At 66.8% G+C, this 17,090-nt stretch overlaps 3 protein-coding genes across 3 annotated transcripts; 1 reads left to right on the forward strand and 2 right to left on the reverse strand.

Annotated features, from left to right (window-relative positions):
- Positions 1 to 18: 18 nt before the first annotated feature.
- On the forward strand, positions 19 to 4,065 carry EEF1AKMT4 (EEF1A lysine methyltransferase 4). Its single transcript, XM_086754943.1, has 3 exons — positions 19 to 195; positions 1,002 to 1,285; positions 3,656 to 4,065. The coding sequence occupies exons 1-3, from the start codon at positions 24 to 26 to the stop codon at positions 3,956 to 3,958; spliced, it is 759 nt and encodes a 252-aa protein (XP_086611069.1). The 5' UTR covers positions 19 to 23; the 3' UTR covers positions 3,959 to 4,065.
- Positions 4,066 to 5,042: 977 nt separating this feature from the next.
- On the reverse strand, positions 5,043 to 8,836 carry CAMK2N2 (calcium/calmodulin dependent protein kinase II inhibitor 2). Its single transcript, XM_086754543.1, has 2 exons — positions 8,585 to 8,836; positions 5,043 to 6,355 (listed from the first exon to the last, which is right to left on the reverse strand). Exons 1-2 carry the CDS (start codon positions 8,751 to 8,753, stop codon positions 6,285 to 6,287), a joined length of 240 nt encoding a protein of 79 aa, XP_086610669.1. The 5' UTR covers positions 8,754 to 8,836; the 3' UTR covers positions 5,043 to 6,284.
- Positions 8,837 to 13,963: 5,127 nt separating this feature from the next.
- On the reverse strand, positions 13,964 to 16,775 carry LOC147599710 (mitochondrial ubiquitin ligase activator of nfkb 1-A-like). Its single transcript, XM_086754537.1, has 5 exons — positions 16,675 to 16,775; positions 16,160 to 16,299; positions 15,819 to 15,906; positions 15,622 to 15,742; positions 13,964 to 15,460 (listed from the first exon to the last, which is right to left on the reverse strand). Exons 2-5 carry the CDS (start codon positions 16,274 to 16,276, stop codon positions 14,764 to 14,766), a joined length of 1,023 nt encoding a protein of 340 aa, XP_086610663.1. The 5' UTR covers positions 16,277 to 16,299; positions 16,675 to 16,775; the 3' UTR covers positions 13,964 to 14,763.
- Between the last annotated feature and the right edge of the window lie 315 nt (positions 16,776 to 17,090).

The following is a 17,090-nucleotide window of genomic DNA, read 5'->3' on the forward strand; positions in this document are numbered from 1 at the left end:
GCCCGGTGCCTTTCCGCCCGGTCATGGAGCGGCGGCGCGCGCCCGCCGCCAACCGCCGGTACCGGCAGCGCCGGTTCTGGGACGAGCTGTACCGGGAGGAGGGCGCCGAGCCCCGGGAGTGGCTGGGGGGGCTGTCCCGGTTCCTCCCGCAGCTGGAGGCCGAGCTGCGCCCCGGCGACCGCATCCTCGTCCTCGGTACGTGCCCGGTGCCCGGTGGAGGGCGGGAGGGGAGCGGGATCCCGCCGGTGGGGGCGCTGGTACCGGCCGCGAGGGGGCGGTGCGGCGCCGGGCCGGTACTGGGCGGTTGCGGGGCGGGGGGGGTGGCCCCGGTACCGGGGGTGCGGGCAGGCGGCGGGCGGGGGCCGGTGTAACCGGCCCGGCGGGTTCCCCCGCAGCCTCCCCCCCCCTCCCCGGGATTAGGCGGGTGTAATCGCCGATCCTGTTAGCGGATCAGCCGCCGCCAGCTGCGCTTCACAGCCCCCAAATCCACCTGGCCCCCCCGCCCCGGCATCCCCCGGCGCCCCCGGCAGCGGCTGAGCCCTGGGGAGGGGGCCACTCCCCGTGGCCGCCGGACCGTGGGGGCCGCGTCCCGCGGGGACAGACCCCTCCCGGTTAAACCCCCCCGGGTGCTTCCCTAATTTGCCGCTGGCCCCTGCCCCACCACAGGCTCGGGGGGGGGGGGGGGGGGGGGGGGGGCATGGCCGGGTCCTACCCCACAGCGCTGTAGGGGGGGGGGGGACACCTGGGGACCCCCTGCCCTGTCGCTGCCTCTGCACCCCCCCCAGGTGGGGGCTGCTCTCACCCTGTGGGGCCGGGAGCCCAGGCACCCACCTTGCGGGAGGGGGGTAGTTAAGAACTCATTAATTAGCGACGAAGGCTGCTGCCCCCTCTGTGGCGGCCCCGGCCCATTCGCACCCTGGGCCTGAGGGAGCAAGTCTGGGGTGCAGGCGGGCACCCCGCACCCCCCCCCAACCCCCATCTGAGCCGTGCCCCCCGCGCAGGCTGCGGCAACAGCGCCCTGAGCCACGACCTGCACGAGCTGGGCTACACCGACGTCACCAGCGTCGACTTCTCCCCCGCCTGCATCGCCGCCATGCGCGCCCGCTACGCCCGCTGCCCCAGCCTGCGCTGGGCCGTCATGGACATCCGCGCCCTCGCCTTCCCCGACGCCACCTTCGACGTGGTGCTGGAGAAGGGCACCCTCGACGTCCTCATGGTGGAGGAGACCGACCCCTGGCACATCTCGCCCCGGGCCGCCGCCGCGATGCGCCGGGTGCTGACGGAGGTACGGGGTGAGGGGGAGCTGAGTGGAGGGTGGGCCTCGTCCTCATTTCGGGGTGGGTGAAGGTGCAGCGTCCCATCGCCACCTTGGTCGCCTGGGGGTGCCCCAGTGATCCCAGCCGGCGCTGCCTTCTCTGCTACGCCACAAAGGGGCACCCGGCAGGCTCCTGGCACCCTTGGGGGTGGGACCCCCCCCCCCTTTCTCCCACCCCGTCACCCAGGGAGGTGGGTGGAGCAGGAGGTGTCCCTGGGTCCTGCTGGGGGGACAGGGTGACCCTTCCCCTCTTTATTTGCACCCTAAACGTGAAGGGGTGGTGGTGAAAATGGGTCCTGGCGTGGGTGGCTGCAGGGACACCTGAGGGTGGCTGGGGGGACGCGCTGAGGTGGCCCTGCCTGCCCAGGGCAAGGTGACGATCGATCTCTTAGCCGGGGTCCCCATCGGTCCAGGGTTGCCATGGCAACCCCCGTCAGCATCGACAGGGCTGTGGTGTTGCCACGGGGACAGGCGATACCTCGGGGCCCTGATTAATTGGTAGCGGAGGCAGGGACTGGATTGAACAGGGGGTGGGGGTCCTGGCAGCTGCCCCTGCCCCACGGGGATAGCTGCACGGATAATTAATGACTGCACCTGACCTGGGTGTGGACACGGGGTGCTGGGGGGTGCTCGTGGCTACTGCCCCTCCCCATCCTTTCTTGCCCCCCCCTTCGACCCCAGCAGGGAGTGGGACCCCAGGGGCAGCAGGACTGCCCTCACCTCGCCATCCGGGCGCAGCCCTGCCAGTGCTGCTGCCTGTCCTTGTCATTTGGCCAAACGGCGAGGATTTAGCTCTTTTTTTTTTTTTTTCTTTTTCTTTTTTTCCTTTTTAATCCCCCGCTCAATCCCTGCCCTCCCCCGGCATCGCTGGGCACCGTCCCCTGCCCATGGCTGGTCCCCGCTGTCCTTGTCCCCGGGGGGATTCATGGGGCGCTCCCACCCACTTGCTGCTTCGCCAGTCCCTCTGCGTGGGTCCGGCCGCGGCTGGAACCCCACCTTCTCACCCCCGACCCGCCTTCTCACGGCGAGGGCCCGGGGTTTTCCCAGCCAGAGGATGTAAGGACCCGAAAATCCGCCCTGCCTACGGGGATGCCCCAGGGACAGCCGTGTCCCGGTGATCCAGGGGCGATGGGTCAGTGCCAGAGCGGGGTGCAGCCGCCTTCACCCCGCCTCCCTGCGCTGGCTGGCGGATGGGAAGGTTTCCCGCGCCCGTCTCTAAGCAACGGCCGTTAGTGCTCACTGAAGGAGGGATGGGATGCGGGATGCCTCTCGCTCTTGGCTCCAGCCAGAGATCCCTGCCTGCCCCCAGCCCCTGGGGATCCCCCCCGTCCTGTGCCCATCAATTGGGAAGCCGCGGGGTCTTTCCAGGACGGATGCATCCGGCGCTTTGCAGGAAGGTTGCTGAGCTGGGTGCCTGGGGAGGGGGATGCAAGGACCTGCCTTCCCTTTTCCTTCCCAAAACCACTAAGGTTTGATTCAAAAGCCCCCACCACAGTCGGGGACACACACACACACAGAGGCTGCCTGCTCCCCCCTCCATCCCTGGCCGCAGCCGGCGTTGAGCCATGGAGCTTCCCAGCAGGATTAAACCAGAGCTTGGGAAACCCCCCCTTGGCCCCCAGCCCTCTCTCCTGCCGCAGTGGCTCTCTGCCCTTGCTGGGGGGGTCTAGGGGTGTCCCTGCCTGGGACAGGGTGCTAGAGGGGGGAGGCCAGCTGGGGGGCTGGCCGCCCGCCCGCCCGCCCCGGGCGCTGCCTTTGCATGCCGAGCACGCAAGCGCTGGCCGTAAAAGCCTTTTGACATTGGATAAAGCCAAGCAAGAAAATTGATGTTCTTTTCCATCCTGTTAGTGGGGGCTTAGTTCCAGCGGGGAGAAAATGGTGATTAAAAGGGTCGAGTCCTCTCCTGTCCAGGCCCCCCCCCCGCCTTGGATGCTGGGTGTTGGGGGGGCAGAGGCGGCAGCACTGGGTGCCTCAGGGAGGGGTGGGTGTGATAGGGGTCCCACGCTGCTTTGGAGGGGGCCTTGTGCCTGGGAGGGTGAAGCTTTCCCTGCACCAGGGTTGGGTCTCCATGCTGTCAGTTGTGGGTGAGGGTGAAGATTTTGGGCTGCAGGGAGAGGTGGTACATGGGGACCCCTGTTCGTCACTGCTGCCAGGCTGCGAGTGGTCTGGGGATATGTCAGAACTCGGGGGGCAAGGTTATGACAGGAGATTTGGGGGTGCAATGAGAGGGACTGGGGGGATCTTTGGCAGATGGTGACCCTTGAGGATGGGGCAGTCCCTTCCAGAGGGGGCAGACTTTATTGTCGCCCCTCCTCCACCCCGGGGGTTCTCCCGCCGCAGGTGAGCCGGGTGCTGCGCCCAGGGGGCTGCTTCATCTCCATCACCTTCGCCCAGCCCCACTTCCGCAAACCCCACTACGCCCAGGAGGCCTTCGGCTGGTCCCTGCGCCACGCCGCCTGCGGGGACGGGGACGCCGGCGCCTTCCACTACTTCCTCTACGTCATGCGCAAGGGGCAGCCCCTGGACCCCTCCGACCTGGCCCTGGGGCGCCGGCTGCACCAGCCCCCGCCACCTCCCGCCCCGCCGCCGCCTCTCGCCCCCCCGGACAACGACGAGGACTATCTCCTTGCCATCCAGCTGTGACCTGAGGGGGGGGGGGGTCTTCCCTGGACTCCCCCCCACCCAGTAAAGCCTTAAGCTGCTCCACCCTTGCGGGTGGGGGACGGGGAACCAGTGCGTCTCCCCCCAAGCTGCCCAGTGATGTGAGTAATGGGAGAAAAGGGGGGGCGGGGGGGGCTTGGCCTCCTCTCAGGGGGCAGTGGGATGCTCCGGGAAGTGGGAGATGCCGTGCCCCCCCGGCCCGGGCCCTTCCCTTGCCCGGCTGGAGAGCAGCCAGGGCTCCGGGCTTTGCGGCCGGTAATGAAACCAAATCGGGTTTAATTCCACCCATCCATCTTGCGGGGAGTGGCTCCCCGCTCCCCCCCCCGGCCCCAGCACAGGCAGCTGGGCTGGGAGCAGGATGGGGGGGGCTGACACTGGGTGCAGGGCGTAGGATGAGGGGCAGCGGGTACCCCCTATCCTGCCACCAAACCCCCGGACCAGCCTCCTTGGCCACAGGGTATGCAAGGGCACCGTGTCCTTGTCACCCCCCCCAGCCCCGGCTGGGCAGTTGGGGGGGTGCAGGCTGAGACGTGCCAGCGTGGGGCTGGGGGCACCGCAGCGTGTCTGCCCCTGTCCCACTCCAGGCCACGGTGACAGCCCCAGTGTGCCACACACGCCTGGCCCGTGTCCGCCCGAGCCAGCAGCGCGGTGACACGCGTGTGCCGGGGCTGCTGACAGGCGTGTCACCGTGTGCCAGCAGGGCTGGCTGCGTGTGGGTACCGTGTGCGGGTGCTGGTGTGGTGGCTGCAGCAGGTGTCATCGGGGGTGTCCCCAGGGGCTGTTGGGGCACCAACCCCCCCCAGGGCGGGCGATGCCAGGGGGCACGGAGGAGACCCCTTCTCGAGGGACGGCGGTACCGTACCAAAGTGGTGCGAGCTGCCGGGCTGCTATTTCTGGCAAAAGGCGTAAGTGGGTCAGCTGGTGGCTCCCCCCACGCCGGGAGCCAGCGAAGGACTCCGGAGTCAGCCCCCCGCACACCCCCATGCCACCCCATCCCGCAGTCACCCCAAAAACCGGCCAGTGCCTGGGGTGGGGACAGAAAGGAGCAGGCTGCTGCTGGCCTCGCCTCGGTACATGAATGTATTTTATTCATCGCATTTTGTTCACCAGTACAGTGAAAAATGGTATTTAAATTTACAATGGATCATTCGTAGAACATCATGACACAAGTATCTTTTTTTTTCCTTTTTTTTTTTTGTTTTTTTTCCTCGGTTTTGTTTTTTGTTGTGGGTTTTTTTTTTTTTTTTGCGTCGTTGTCTCCATAAATGCCACTCGTAGGTTATTGAAAAAGATGACGAGTTTCTCATGCACATCAGACCCCCCCGAGAAGCTTCTTAAAAAATAAAATTAAATTAAAGTACAAAATTAAAAACAACGACTCAGGCCGGTCCCTGCCCTCCCCATTCCCCCCCCCCTCGGCCCCACTACCCTTCAGCAAGGGGCAGTGCCGGGACCCCCCCGGTACCCGCAGCCCCCGGTGGGCTCTGCCCCGGTGCTGCCGGGAGGGGACTGCGGCGGCCGATGGTGCTGCCAAACCCTCCGGCCGGTCCCGCTGCTGGCGGGGGGGGGGGTCAAGCCGGGGGTCCCCGCTCCCCTCCCTGCGCCTTTGGCTTTCCTCCATCACTCTTGTTTCCCCCTTGGTTTTTTCTTCTTTTTTTGTCTTTTTTTTTCTTATGGAAAAAAATATGAACCATTTTTGTTTGTTTGTTTGTTTGTTTGTTTTCCCGATGCGGTTACTTCGACAGCTCAACGTCAGCAGATCGTTTTTAACAAAGATTCGGATATAAAAATACAAATATGAGGAGTTTCTGTTTAAAAAGAAGCGTGCCGAAGTGGTGGGGCTGACCCTCGGCCCCAGGACCGGGTGCCCGGGCCACCAAGCTCATGCAAAAAACGATGGAGCAAAAAATGTCTCTGGACAGCAGCGCTCCCCCCCTCCCCACCGCCCGATCCGCTCTGGGATTCGGGGACCTCCCCTCTCCCCCGCCGAGGAGGATGGGGGGCACGGGCCGCGGAGCTGGGGGTCGGACCCCTCCCTGGGTGGGGGTCTTTGCCCAGGGTGGGGGGGCTCGGCGGGTTGTGTATCACCCCCCCCGCCACTCTCGGGGGAGGCGGAGGGGTAAAGTGCATGGCTCGGGGAGGGGAGGGGGGGGGTGGTGGTGGCTGCAGAGCCCCCCCTCCCTGGGCCCAGGGTGGGGGGGGCAGGGGCATGGCCTCCCCCCCTCCTCGTCGGCCGTCCAGCCAGCATGCAGGGCCGGTGCTGGGAGCAGGGCTCGGCCTGCGGGTCCTGGCGATGGGGTCCCGGCTCTTACACCCCCGGCGGCGACTTCTCCGTCATGCCCTTGAGCACCTCGTCTATCCGGTCATCTTCGATCACCACTGCGGGGACAGGCCAGGGGCGCGCGTGGGCGAGGGGACACGGGCGCCCAGCCTCTGCACACCCCACACCCACCCCAAACCCCAGGAAAGCTCCAGATGTGGCCCCAGATGCTGGGGAGCTGGGCAAAGGGGCGCGGGTAGGTGCAGTGGGAATGGAGAGGCGGGAGATCGCCCCCCAGACCCCCCCTGCAGCCAGCCGGACACCTCTGGATGGATGGTTTGGGAAAGGGGGGGCAGGAAAGACCGGGAAGGACCCCCCCCCTCCTCTCTGCGGCAGGCGCTGATGAGAGCAACAGGACTGGAATGGGTAATGACCCAGCGGGGGGGGCCACCGCCACCTCGGCGGGGGTGGCAGCCAGACCCCCGTCAGCATCACCCGCTGCGCAGAACACCCCCCTCACCATCAGCATCAGCGTAGGGGGAGCCGGACAGCCCCCCGTCAGCACAGCGGACTGCACGGACCCCCACCACCAGCATCACCGTGGGGGGGGCTGCACAGCCCCCCTCCATCAGCATCGCCATCCAGGCAGTTCCCCCCCCATCAGCATCACCACTGGGAGCCGGACAGACCCCCCCATCAGCATCACCATCGGGGGGGCTACACAGACAGCCCCCCCCACATCAACATCACCAGATTCCTCCCCCGCATCACCTTCGGGGTGGTGGACAGGACCCTCCCCCCCAGCATAACTGCTGGGGTGCTCAGCAACCCCCCATCACCACACTGGGAGCAGAACTGGCCAGACACCCCCCCCCCAAAGCACCAGCATCACCGAGGGAGCAGTCAGTCAGGACCCCCCCCCCATCACCACCCGGGGGGTCTCCTAGACCCAGCCACCCCCACCGGAAAGGGGGGGCAGGTGGAGCAGGCAACAGCTCATCCCCTCTTGGGGCTGGGGTGTATTTGTGCCGGAGGGGGGGGGCCTGTACCCCTCCTTTGCCCCTGCAGCTCAAGGAGGGGTGTTTGTCCGTGGGGGTCCCCCGAGTAGGTGGGGTGGGGGCTGCAGGAAAGGCAGAGGCCGTTCTGGGGGGGTCCTAAGGCATCGGGAGGATCGGTGGTGACAGATCGGGGAGCAGAGCGGGCGGGGGGGGGGGTATTTATCTGGGTCCTGATGGAAGCAGGGGAGCTGCTGATGGGGGGCTCTGCGGCAGGCAGTAACGGGGTGGGGGGTACACACAGAGGTTCATGGAGTCCTGGGGGGACAGGAAATCGCGGGGGGGTGGGGGGGGGGAGGTGTTGATCAGCATCGCCGGCGGCTGCTGCCGGGGTCTCTGCGGCAGGCGGCAATGTGGAGGGAGCGGGGTTTATGGGGCTGGGGGGGGCTTGTTTATGGGGATGGGGGGGGACACACACAGTCCAACGGGGTGTGGGGGCAATCCCAAGGGTGGTGAGGAGCAGTTCTGAGGGGGTCCCGGGGGCATTTGGGGATGTGCCGGGGGGCAGCCCCAGGGATGCTCCAGGATAATCCCGGGGGCAGCCCCAGAGATGCGGCAGGGCAGTCCCGGGGGCAGCCCCACGCTGCGGGGGGTGTGGGGCAGAGCTGGGGGGGCAGCGCCGCTGTCTGGAGCTGGGGGCGGGGGGGCGCCTGCGGTTTTGGGGCAGTGCCGGGTGTCAGTCGCAGAGCTGGGGGTCCCAGGGATGCCGAGGGACAGTGCTGGGGATGATGCGGGCAGAGCTGGAGATTCTGGGGATGCCGGGGGGCAGCGCTGGGGATACTGGGGGGGGGGGGGGCAGAGCTGGGGGTGCTGTGGGGCAGTGCCGAGGGTGCCAGGGGGACGGTGCTGGGGATACAAGGCAGAGCCGGAAGCCCCAGAGATGCTGTGGGGCGATGTCGGGGTTGCCGGGGGGGGGTCAGTGCCAGGGATGCAAGGGTAGAACCGAGGGTCCCGAGGATGCTGTGGGGCGGAGCTGGGGATGCAGGAGCCACTGCCGGGGATGCCGCAGGGCAGATTCGGGGGTCCCGGGAACGCCGTGGGGCAGAGCCAGGGATGCTGGAGGGCAGATCCGGGGTCCCGGGGCAGGGCTGGGGGATGGAAAGGCAGATCTGGGGGTCCCGAGGATGCCGTGGGGCAGAGCCGGGGATGCAAGAGCTAGCGCCGGGGATGCCGCAGGGCAGATGTGGGGGTTTAGGGGATGTCGTGGGGCAGAGCCGCGGATGTAAGGACAGATCTGGGGGTCCCGGGGCTGCGGTGGGGCCGAGGCCCCGGGGGGGTGGGGGGGATCGGTACCTCTCTTGGCGCGGCCGATCTGTCCCAGCTTGGGGGGCCGCTTGCCCTGGTTGCCCCCGAAGAAGGCGTTGGTGTCTTGCAGGCGGCAGCTGAAGGGCAGCTCCCCCGCCTCGGGCTCGGCGCCGTAGCGGCCCACCTTGTCCTCGCCGTAGGGTAGCACCTGCGACATGGCGGGGCCGAGCGGGCCGAGCCGCGCCGCGCCGAGCCGGGAGCCGGTCTGGCGGCGGCGGCGGCAGCGGCGGGGAGGAAACCCGGGCGGAAGGATGAAGTCATGCATCCGGGGGGAGCGGGGACCCCCCCACACACCCCCCCACAACCGCCACCACCACCGCCGGGGGGGGGGGGCGGCTCCGGAGCGCCGCGGACTGGCACGGTGCGGGACGGGGCCGGCACCCCCGCGGCCGGTGCCCGCCCCGTTGGGATGCGGGGGGGGGGGGAACCACGGACCCCAGCCCACTGCCGCGTCTCCAGCACAGGCTGGGGTGTCCCCCCGCCCCCCGCCCCAGCACAGGGGTGGTTGGCCCAACGCGGGGATGCCCCTGTGGAGCAGGGAGCCCTTGGCGCAGCCGAGGACCACCCGGGCCTTCCCCCGGCACACCGAGGTGATGCCAAGCAGACCCCCCCACCTCCCCAACGCCCCACTCCGGTCCCCCAGACCACTCCAAGCACCCCCAGCCGGCTCAGGCCCCCCAGACCAGCTCCCACCCAGGTGTCCCCAGCCAGGTTGCCCCCCGCCCCACACTTGTGCCCCTTGCCCAACACCCACCCCGGTACCTCTTTCCACTGGCCCCCTCAGTGTTGGAGTCCCACATTGGTCCTGCCCTAGCCCCCTGGCAGTCCCCTTGCCCCTCTCCATGTATGGGTCCCTACACGTGCGTGTGGATGTGTATGTACACATGTGCCCATTCACATGTGTTTGCAGGGGGCAGGCGGGTATGATTTTGCAGGTGCCCATAAGCCTGGCCACATAGGGCCGTGCCCCAGGATGCCCCTTGCCCCATGGTTTGGCCCTTCTCTGGGGACAGGAGGAAGGGGAGCCACTCCCCACGGGGACCTGCCATCAGTCAGAAAGGAATGGTCCCAGTGCCCCCCTAGCACCACATTTGTATCCCCTCGCCACACCCTGCCCCAAACCCACCCTGGCACTTTCCACCTGTGTTTTCCGCTGCCGGGGCAGTGATTGCACTAATTGGCATCAGCGGCTCTGAGCAGCCTCACCTGAGACCCCCCCCACCCCAGTCACCTGGGGCTGGGGGAGTATTTAAGCTCAGGCTGGGGGTACTGCTCTGTGCCTGAGCTGTGGGTAGGGCCCTGGGCCCATGGGCTGGTTGGAGAGGGGCACCCTCATGGCACAGCCCTGCTCCTGCTGCTCCCCGGCACCCAGGCCCCACGGCTCATGTTGGGTTGCAGCAAAGCCGGAGCCCTGTGTGGCAGCAGTGCTTGCCGGCCCCCTGCGCGTCTCCCTCTGGGTGTCTCAAGGCAGCAGGGTTTTGGAGGCAGCCCCGTGCCTGTGGTCCCTCTCTCCGTGGCCTGAGGTGCTGTTGAAAGGTACTGCAGAAGAGCATCAGCCCGGCTGGTCCATGCGAGAGGGCAGGTACTTCTATTTTGGGAAGGCTCAGCCATGTCTTTCCCTTTGTGCTGGGCTCTGCAGAGCGACGGTCCCCACTGTCCCCTCCCAGAGCAGGGACGGGGCAGCGGTGCCCGCTCTCTGCTGGCAAGGCTGTGCCTTTATTCCTGCCTTTGCTGGGGAACCAGCTTGAACTTTTTTTTCATGTGATGGCTTCTGCTCCTGCAAAAAGTGCCTGGGAAAATAGGCGAGAGGCCCACGCTGAGATGTGGCCTGCTTTTCCTCGTCACCGAGCCCACGTGCCGCTGCCCGTGGGCAGGGACAGGCAGGCCGTGGCACGCGCGGGGCTGGGGGTGAGCGAGAAGAGGAGCAGATGGGCTGTGTGGGATGTGAGCGGGGCTGGTGCTGCGCTCCAGGAGGGTTTCCAACCTGGTGGGCTCCTGGGGAGAGGTTTGAGAGGGGTCACCCTGGGATCAGCCCCGCTCAGCCCACACGGGCAGCTGTATCTGTACAGTGCCTTGTACCCCCTTGGCTCGGCTATGGGGTGGGGGGCAGCTCTGTGGGGCTGGCTGGGGTCTGGGGGTGTGGGAGGGTCCCTACATCCAGCCCAGGCAGGAGGAGGGCCTGGATTCATGCCAGCACAGCGGGGCTGTGGGTGGGACAGGGCAGCACTGCGGCTCTGGATGTTGCATCTCCTTGGGATGTCTCTAGCCTCTGGCTCCCCAAGGGTGCTGCTGGTCAGGGGGCTGCTACTGGGGCCTGAATGTGGGTAGGGGGGCACAGGAGGGACCCCACCGTCATCCCCTGCCACTGCAGGTGGCATTGCCCTGTGTTGAGCCAGACTATTTGCCCTTCTCTCCCTGGCTCTCATACCGCCTTCATTATCTGCCTTTCAGCAGCCACATAATCTCCTTTCTCACTTCCCTTGCAGCCTTTTGTCCAACGCAAAGCTGGCTCCAGTGGAAAGAAGGTGCTGTGGGTGTGCAAAGCAGGTACCTCTTCCTGCCCCAGCTCCTTAAACCCAGGCTGCGGCCCCCCTTGCAGGTGATGCAAGTGCTGGGGGCCAGCCGTGACCCCTCCCTGGGGTGCATATGGGGCCGGGCTCCCAGCCACAGTGGGGCTGACAATGGAGATTGGTGATTTGGGTGCCAGCTCTGGGTGCTTTGACGCAGTCACTGGTGCTTCAGGTGGTTTTACAGCGCAGAAATGCCCTGTGGGTGCTCAAGCAGCTCGTGGTGTGGCATGTCCTTCTCAGGCTCTACAGGGACCCCCAGGGCAGAGAGGGCTGGGCTGGGAGCACCTGGTTGTCCCCAAAGCCTGGCTGGGACGGGGTCGATGGCCTGGCAGGCAGCAGCTGGGTGAGAGGGGGCTCCGAGGGGGCAGGAGGCATCGGCCATCAGACTGGGGGCTTTCTCTGCTGCAGGCCTGGGAGCCTGTGGGTGCTGTTGCCCGGGGCTGGGGGTGCAGGGGCGTTGCCTGGAGGCCGGCTCTGGTGCCTCCATCTGTGCTCTCCCAGCCTTGCCACGAAACATGAAATGGTACTTCTGCTCTGCGACGGTGGAGCCGCGGCCTGGCGGGCCTAGCCAGCTCCCTACTGCTCTTTAACCTCCCGGTCCTGGCCCGGTGTTGGGGACCAGCGAAGGTCACTGAGAAGGTCGAGGAGGTCTCCCCCCTCAGCTACTGCCACCAGCTCTTCAGTAGCCAAGTGGCTCCCAGGAGGCGCAGCTCAGATCCTTTGCATGGGTGTTTTGGGGCAGCGGAGACAAACACCCAGGCAGGGTGCAGGCAGTGGAGATGGTTGTGGTGGCTCTTGTCATCACAGTGAGGAGATTCTTGGGGGATGAGCGTCCTGCTTGGCAGCTGTGCTGTGTGTGATCCCAGGGCGAGCTTGGGACAGTGGCATGTTCCTCGCCCTGTGCTGTCCCCACAGCCAGCGATGAGGGAAGAGGTGGCCAAAAAGCCCTCCCTGGAGGGAAAGCACCCTTCTCAGGGAAGGAGGGCTCAAGCCTTCGCAGGAGAGCTAGGTCAGCCAGCAGGTTGTCACTAGTGAGATGAGTTTGTCTGTCTCAGCGCGTAGCCTGGCTCGGGGAAGAGGGGGCTCTGATCTAAGTCCGAGCAGGTGGAAGGGGGACGGCACTGTCCCCATCCCTGACACGGCTGCGGTCCCAGCGATGCCACGGCTGCATCTGAGTGGGTGGGGCACCCTCAGCACCCGGCCTGGGGCAGGGGCTTCATAGAGGGTCCTCTGCCCAGACCTGGGGCAGGGAGGGGAGCTGATCCCATGGTGGGGGGTAAACAGATGTGGTGGGGTGTGAGGCTCCATCCTTGTCTGTCACCATGACAACAGACAAGGATGCAGGTGGGAGCAGGCTGGTGGCCCTAGGGGCTGGGGGGGGGTGGGGGCATGAGCACAGACTGGCACCCACAGGGACGCTTGTGGGGAGGGGGGGGACAGCTGGCACATCACCTAGGTCCCTCTTGGGCCCTGCGTGTCGAGGAGAGAGGCTGGGCAAGGCACTGTGAGCTCCCTGCTGTCCTGCTCTGGACCGAAAATCCTTAAGGAGGGGGACAGCGGGTTTGGCTGGGGGCGCAGGCGCTGCGGCACGGCCGGGTAGCCCCAGCGCCAGGCGGTTTGGCACAGAGAGGCTTTGGCTGGCGCTGAGCTGAGCGGTTGAGTCACGCTGCCGCCCGGAGCGGTGCCGGGCAGGGCTGCTCAGCGGGGTCTGCGTGGCCGGGCCACCGTGGGGCTGGTGGCCTCCTGGGGGGTGGCAAAGACCCAAGTTGGGGATATAGGGTAGGGCTAAGCCCCAGCATGGGGTGGCACCCTCCCCATGTTCCTCTGGCACAGGGGATGTGTCCCCTGCCCCGGGGACCCTCAGCACCTTTGGGGACAGAGGGGAGTGGATGGCTCTAGCCGTCCCCTTCCCCAGCTGGCTGCTGGGCCCTGAGGAACGAGACGAGCAGTTTGGGGAGCATGGGCACCCCCCACCTTCCCCAGCCCACGCACGCCAGCAGCTCTTGGCACGTGGGGAGTGTGTTCCTGGCAGCCCAGCCCTCTCCCATCTGGTATTTATCTCCTTCCCGAAATCCCTCCTGCTGCGGGGGGGAAGCCCGGCGCTGGGGGGCACCCGGGCCCCACTGCTCACTCTGCAGTGTGGCAGCCGCCGCGCTGCTGTGGGGAAATGACCGAGCAGAAAGATGGGGAGGGGGAACTCCCCCACGCCAAAAATGCACGTGGGTCCTGGGAGGTTTTGCTGGGTGCTCTGGGGCGTCGTGGCCGGCTGCAGGCCCTGGGGGCACCACCACAGGGGCACCTTTGCCCCAAGTGAGCTCCCAGCCCCAAACTGGTAGCAATGGGGGTCGCTGCCCCAGGGAGGGGGCACATCCTCATCTCCCCCTCTCTCCCACCCCAGCAGTGGTGTCTGGCTGCCAGAGGCCTGCCAGTGCTGCCCCCCGTATCCTGGGTGCCCCAAAGCCGCTGGAGCCAGGAGAGCCTGTGGGTTGCCTGGGCAACTGCAGCCAGGCACTGATGGGGAGCGGTCCAGGGGAGCGGTTGCCATGGAGACCAGAGGAGCATGATCGCCTTGGCAACAGTCCTGCTTCCCGCCCCCCCCCTCCCCCCCGCCCCTCTTTGGGGCTGTATCCTGAGGATGTGCACCCCAGCTGGGGGTCCCCTGCCACCACCCAGGCCAGTTCCTCGGGGGGGGAGGGAGGCAGCAGCACCCACCCAACCCCAGGGGGAGAGTCTCAGCTCCTGGCGCACCCCCCCGGCCCCCCGATTTCACGGCGCAAAGGAAGAGGCGAGGCTGACCTCAACTCCTTGGCTTTATCACTCCACACACCACCGCAAGCTGCTCCCGCACCCGGTCCTGGCCGGGAGGTGGGTAGGAAACCTCCGGTGGGGACCGGAGGCACAGGTGGGCTCTGGGGTGTCCCAGGGGTGTCCTCCTGCTCCAGGAGGAGAGCAGGGACCTTGCAGAGAGGGACAGAGGGACGCTGCTGCCCTCCCCGGGTGGCAGAGCAGCTGGCGAAGGGACATACTTCATTGCTGCCAGCTCCCGGGTGCCCCTGCATGGTCTGGGCAGTGGCTGCAGGCACACAGATTTTGGGAGGACAACGGTGACACCAAGGTGTGCCACTGCAGTGGCTTTGGGGGTCTCCATCAACCCACCCAGTGTCCCACCAGCCCCAGACTTTGCCCCCACCACCCTCCCCACAGACAAAGCCACACACTGGAAAAGCCAAACAAGGAGAAAAGTCCTGCCTGGCTTTGGGGGGGAGTCAGGGCCAGGAAAGGGGCACAGGTCAAACAGCCGCCAGCCAGAGGAACGCCTTGGTGTGGGGCTGGGGACCCAGCTCCTTGGCTCAGGCACCAAGTATGTTTCCCCCAAGCCTTCATGTTTGGGGGGTGGGGCGTGTGTCCCTCTGGCAAACAAAAGGAGGATGAGGAGGCTATAGCTTTCCCCCCACTCCCAAAAACAGAGAGCAGGGGCACACCAGGACCCTTCCTTCCCAACAGGAATCATTCAGCTGCACGCAAGAGGATAGCTGAGATTTCTGCAGGCTCTAGGCTTGGTTTGTTTCACCCTGCCGCCCTGACCCCCAGGTGCTTTTACGCCTGGTAGAGGGGCACGACGCGGTCAATGGGCCCCCGGCAGATGGGGCAGAGGCGGGCAGGCAAGGCCTGGAAGCAGCGGAAGCAGCAGCAGATGTGGCCGCAGCCCAAGAGGACACACTCGCGGGGCCGCGTCAGGCAGATCACGCAGCAGTCCTCGGGCCCCACGTCCCCGGCTTCCTCGCCGTCCGGCTCCTTGTCCTCACTCTGCTGCTTGAGGCGCGCGCGGCGGTAAGCGCGGCACAGGGCGTGCAGGAGGATGGCCAGGCCTGCCACGGCACATAGCACGGCCGCCCCCTTCCACAGCACGCTGGCTGACTCCAGCTCCGCCAGCACTGTCTGCCAGTCCCCCAGGCACAGGAAATACTCGCCCTCCTGGGCCGGCGGCTGGAGGTGCAGGGAGCCGTCGGGGTGCAAGGCCAGCTCCCCGATGCCTGTCAGCCCGGCCCCCACCCGGAGCATCTCCTCTGTCTCCAGGATGCCCTTGGGCTTCTCCCCGCTCAAGTACTGGCCCAGCAGGTCGCGGAAGCCATGGGCCGGCTGCTGGAAGCGCTCGTACACCGTCTCCAGTGGCAGGCAGACGGCTCGGAGCGGGCTCTCCACGCTCACCTGTGTCACTGCCTCGGTGTCCGGCGAGGCCAGCAAGAAGGGGACAGTGTAGACCTGCTCCGAGAGCACCCGCTCGCTCTCGCTCCTGCAAGCAGAGAGCACAGCGCTGAGATGTGGACAACTCAGCTGCTGGGGCTGAGCCAAGGGTAGGGTTTGCAGCCGTTAACCAAGCCGCGTGGCCTCACAGGACAGTGGTCTGGACCTACTGATGTAAATCTGCCCCTGCCATCCCCTCCCATTGCTCACCAGCTCCGGGCCAAGCTGTTCCAGATCAGCCGATGCTCTTTCAGAAGCAGCTTCTGGATCACGCCCTGCAGCCCCTCATGGTAATGGCTGGTCAGCGCAGCCTTGGCTGGCAGCACTATGCCTAAGGACCAAGGGATGCATCATGGCTGAAGGAGGAAGGCTCCTGTCCCTGCTGTGGGGCCACGGGCTCTCCTTACCTTCCAGGGCCACATAAGGCAGGCACCTCCCATCGGCTGTGGACACCAGCACTGGTAAATCGTCATCAACCTGGAGCTTTGGGGCCTCCTGGAAGAGCAGGGACTGAGCATGAACAGGGGCAGAGGGTGGGGCATACACGGCTTTGCGGGGATCTCCGGCAGGATGGGACCTGCCTGGGGCTGGGCTCTGACATCAGTAGAGGATGCAGCAGGCTGCAGTCATTAGTGAGGTGCACCCAAATAAAAGGTCCTGGGCCGGGCAGTGGGGAAGGGACAGTGGGCAGGTGGGAGGATCTGAGGGGGACAGCGGGCAGGTGGGAGCATTTGGGGGACAGGGCTACCTGTATCCGTGCCATGGCTCTGGCTTTTTTCCTGTACAGGTAGTAGAAGAGGCCGGAGAAGGCGAGGCTGGAGCCCAGACACAGCAGTTCCCCGGGTGTGATGGGCGGCGTGTCCATGGTGCCAGGCTCAGGCCGCACGCCTGCAAGGTGAGCGCGCTGGCTGAGGGATGGGGCCATGTTGGCCAAGGGGCAGGGACGTCCCAGCGCCCCTGTCCCCTGGGTGCTACTGCCCTAGAGCCAAGCATGCCTGTGGCCCCAGCCCGGGGCAGTTCAGCTCCAGTACCCACGGGTGCCTGGCAGCCCCAGCTCTACCCAGCACCCCTTGCCCAGCCTGGGTCCAGAGGCGCCCGTCCCAGCCTGCACCCAGGCTCGGGCCGAGGCCCAGAGCTCATGACCCCGCCCAGGCCTTGCACCCCCAGTCCGAGCCCAGCACACCCGACCTGGCGCAGACCCAGAACCCCGGCTCAGACCCAGCCCCCTAGGCCCGGCCCGGCCCCTCCGCCGCCGCCGCTCACCCCTGCCCGGCCCCGGTGCCCCACGCGCCCCCCGAGGCCGGAGGCGCCCAGGCCTGGGCCCTGTCCCTGCCGAGCTGCCTGCTGGGAAATGGAGTGCGGCCCCCGCGAGGCGGTGGCGGGGCCAGGCTGCCTCCAGAACTACAACTCCCAGCGTCCCCCGCGCCGAACTACAGCGCCTCCTGGGCCTTGCCCCGGCCGCCGACAGGACTACAACTCCCGGCGGTCTTTGCGAGCCCCTCGGTGGGCCGTGCGGGCTTGCGGGGTCCCAGTGCAGCGGCAGGGGTGTAGGGGGGGACCCCAGTGTGGGGCTGGGGAGAGGTCCCGGCAGGGGCAGTCCCCACGTGCTGCCCGGGCTCCACGGCCCCTCCATGCCTGTGGCTGGGGGGTGACGCGTCCCCCGTCCCGCTGCCGGGGGT

Source organism: Chlamydotis macqueenii, chromosome 9 (assembly GCF_036417535.1).
Source record: "Chlamydotis macqueenii isolate bChlMac1 chromosome 9, bChlMac1.mat, whole genome shotgun sequence".
Classification (NCBI taxonomy): Eukaryota; Metazoa; Chordata; class Aves; order Otidiformes; family Otididae; genus Chlamydotis; species Chlamydotis macqueenii.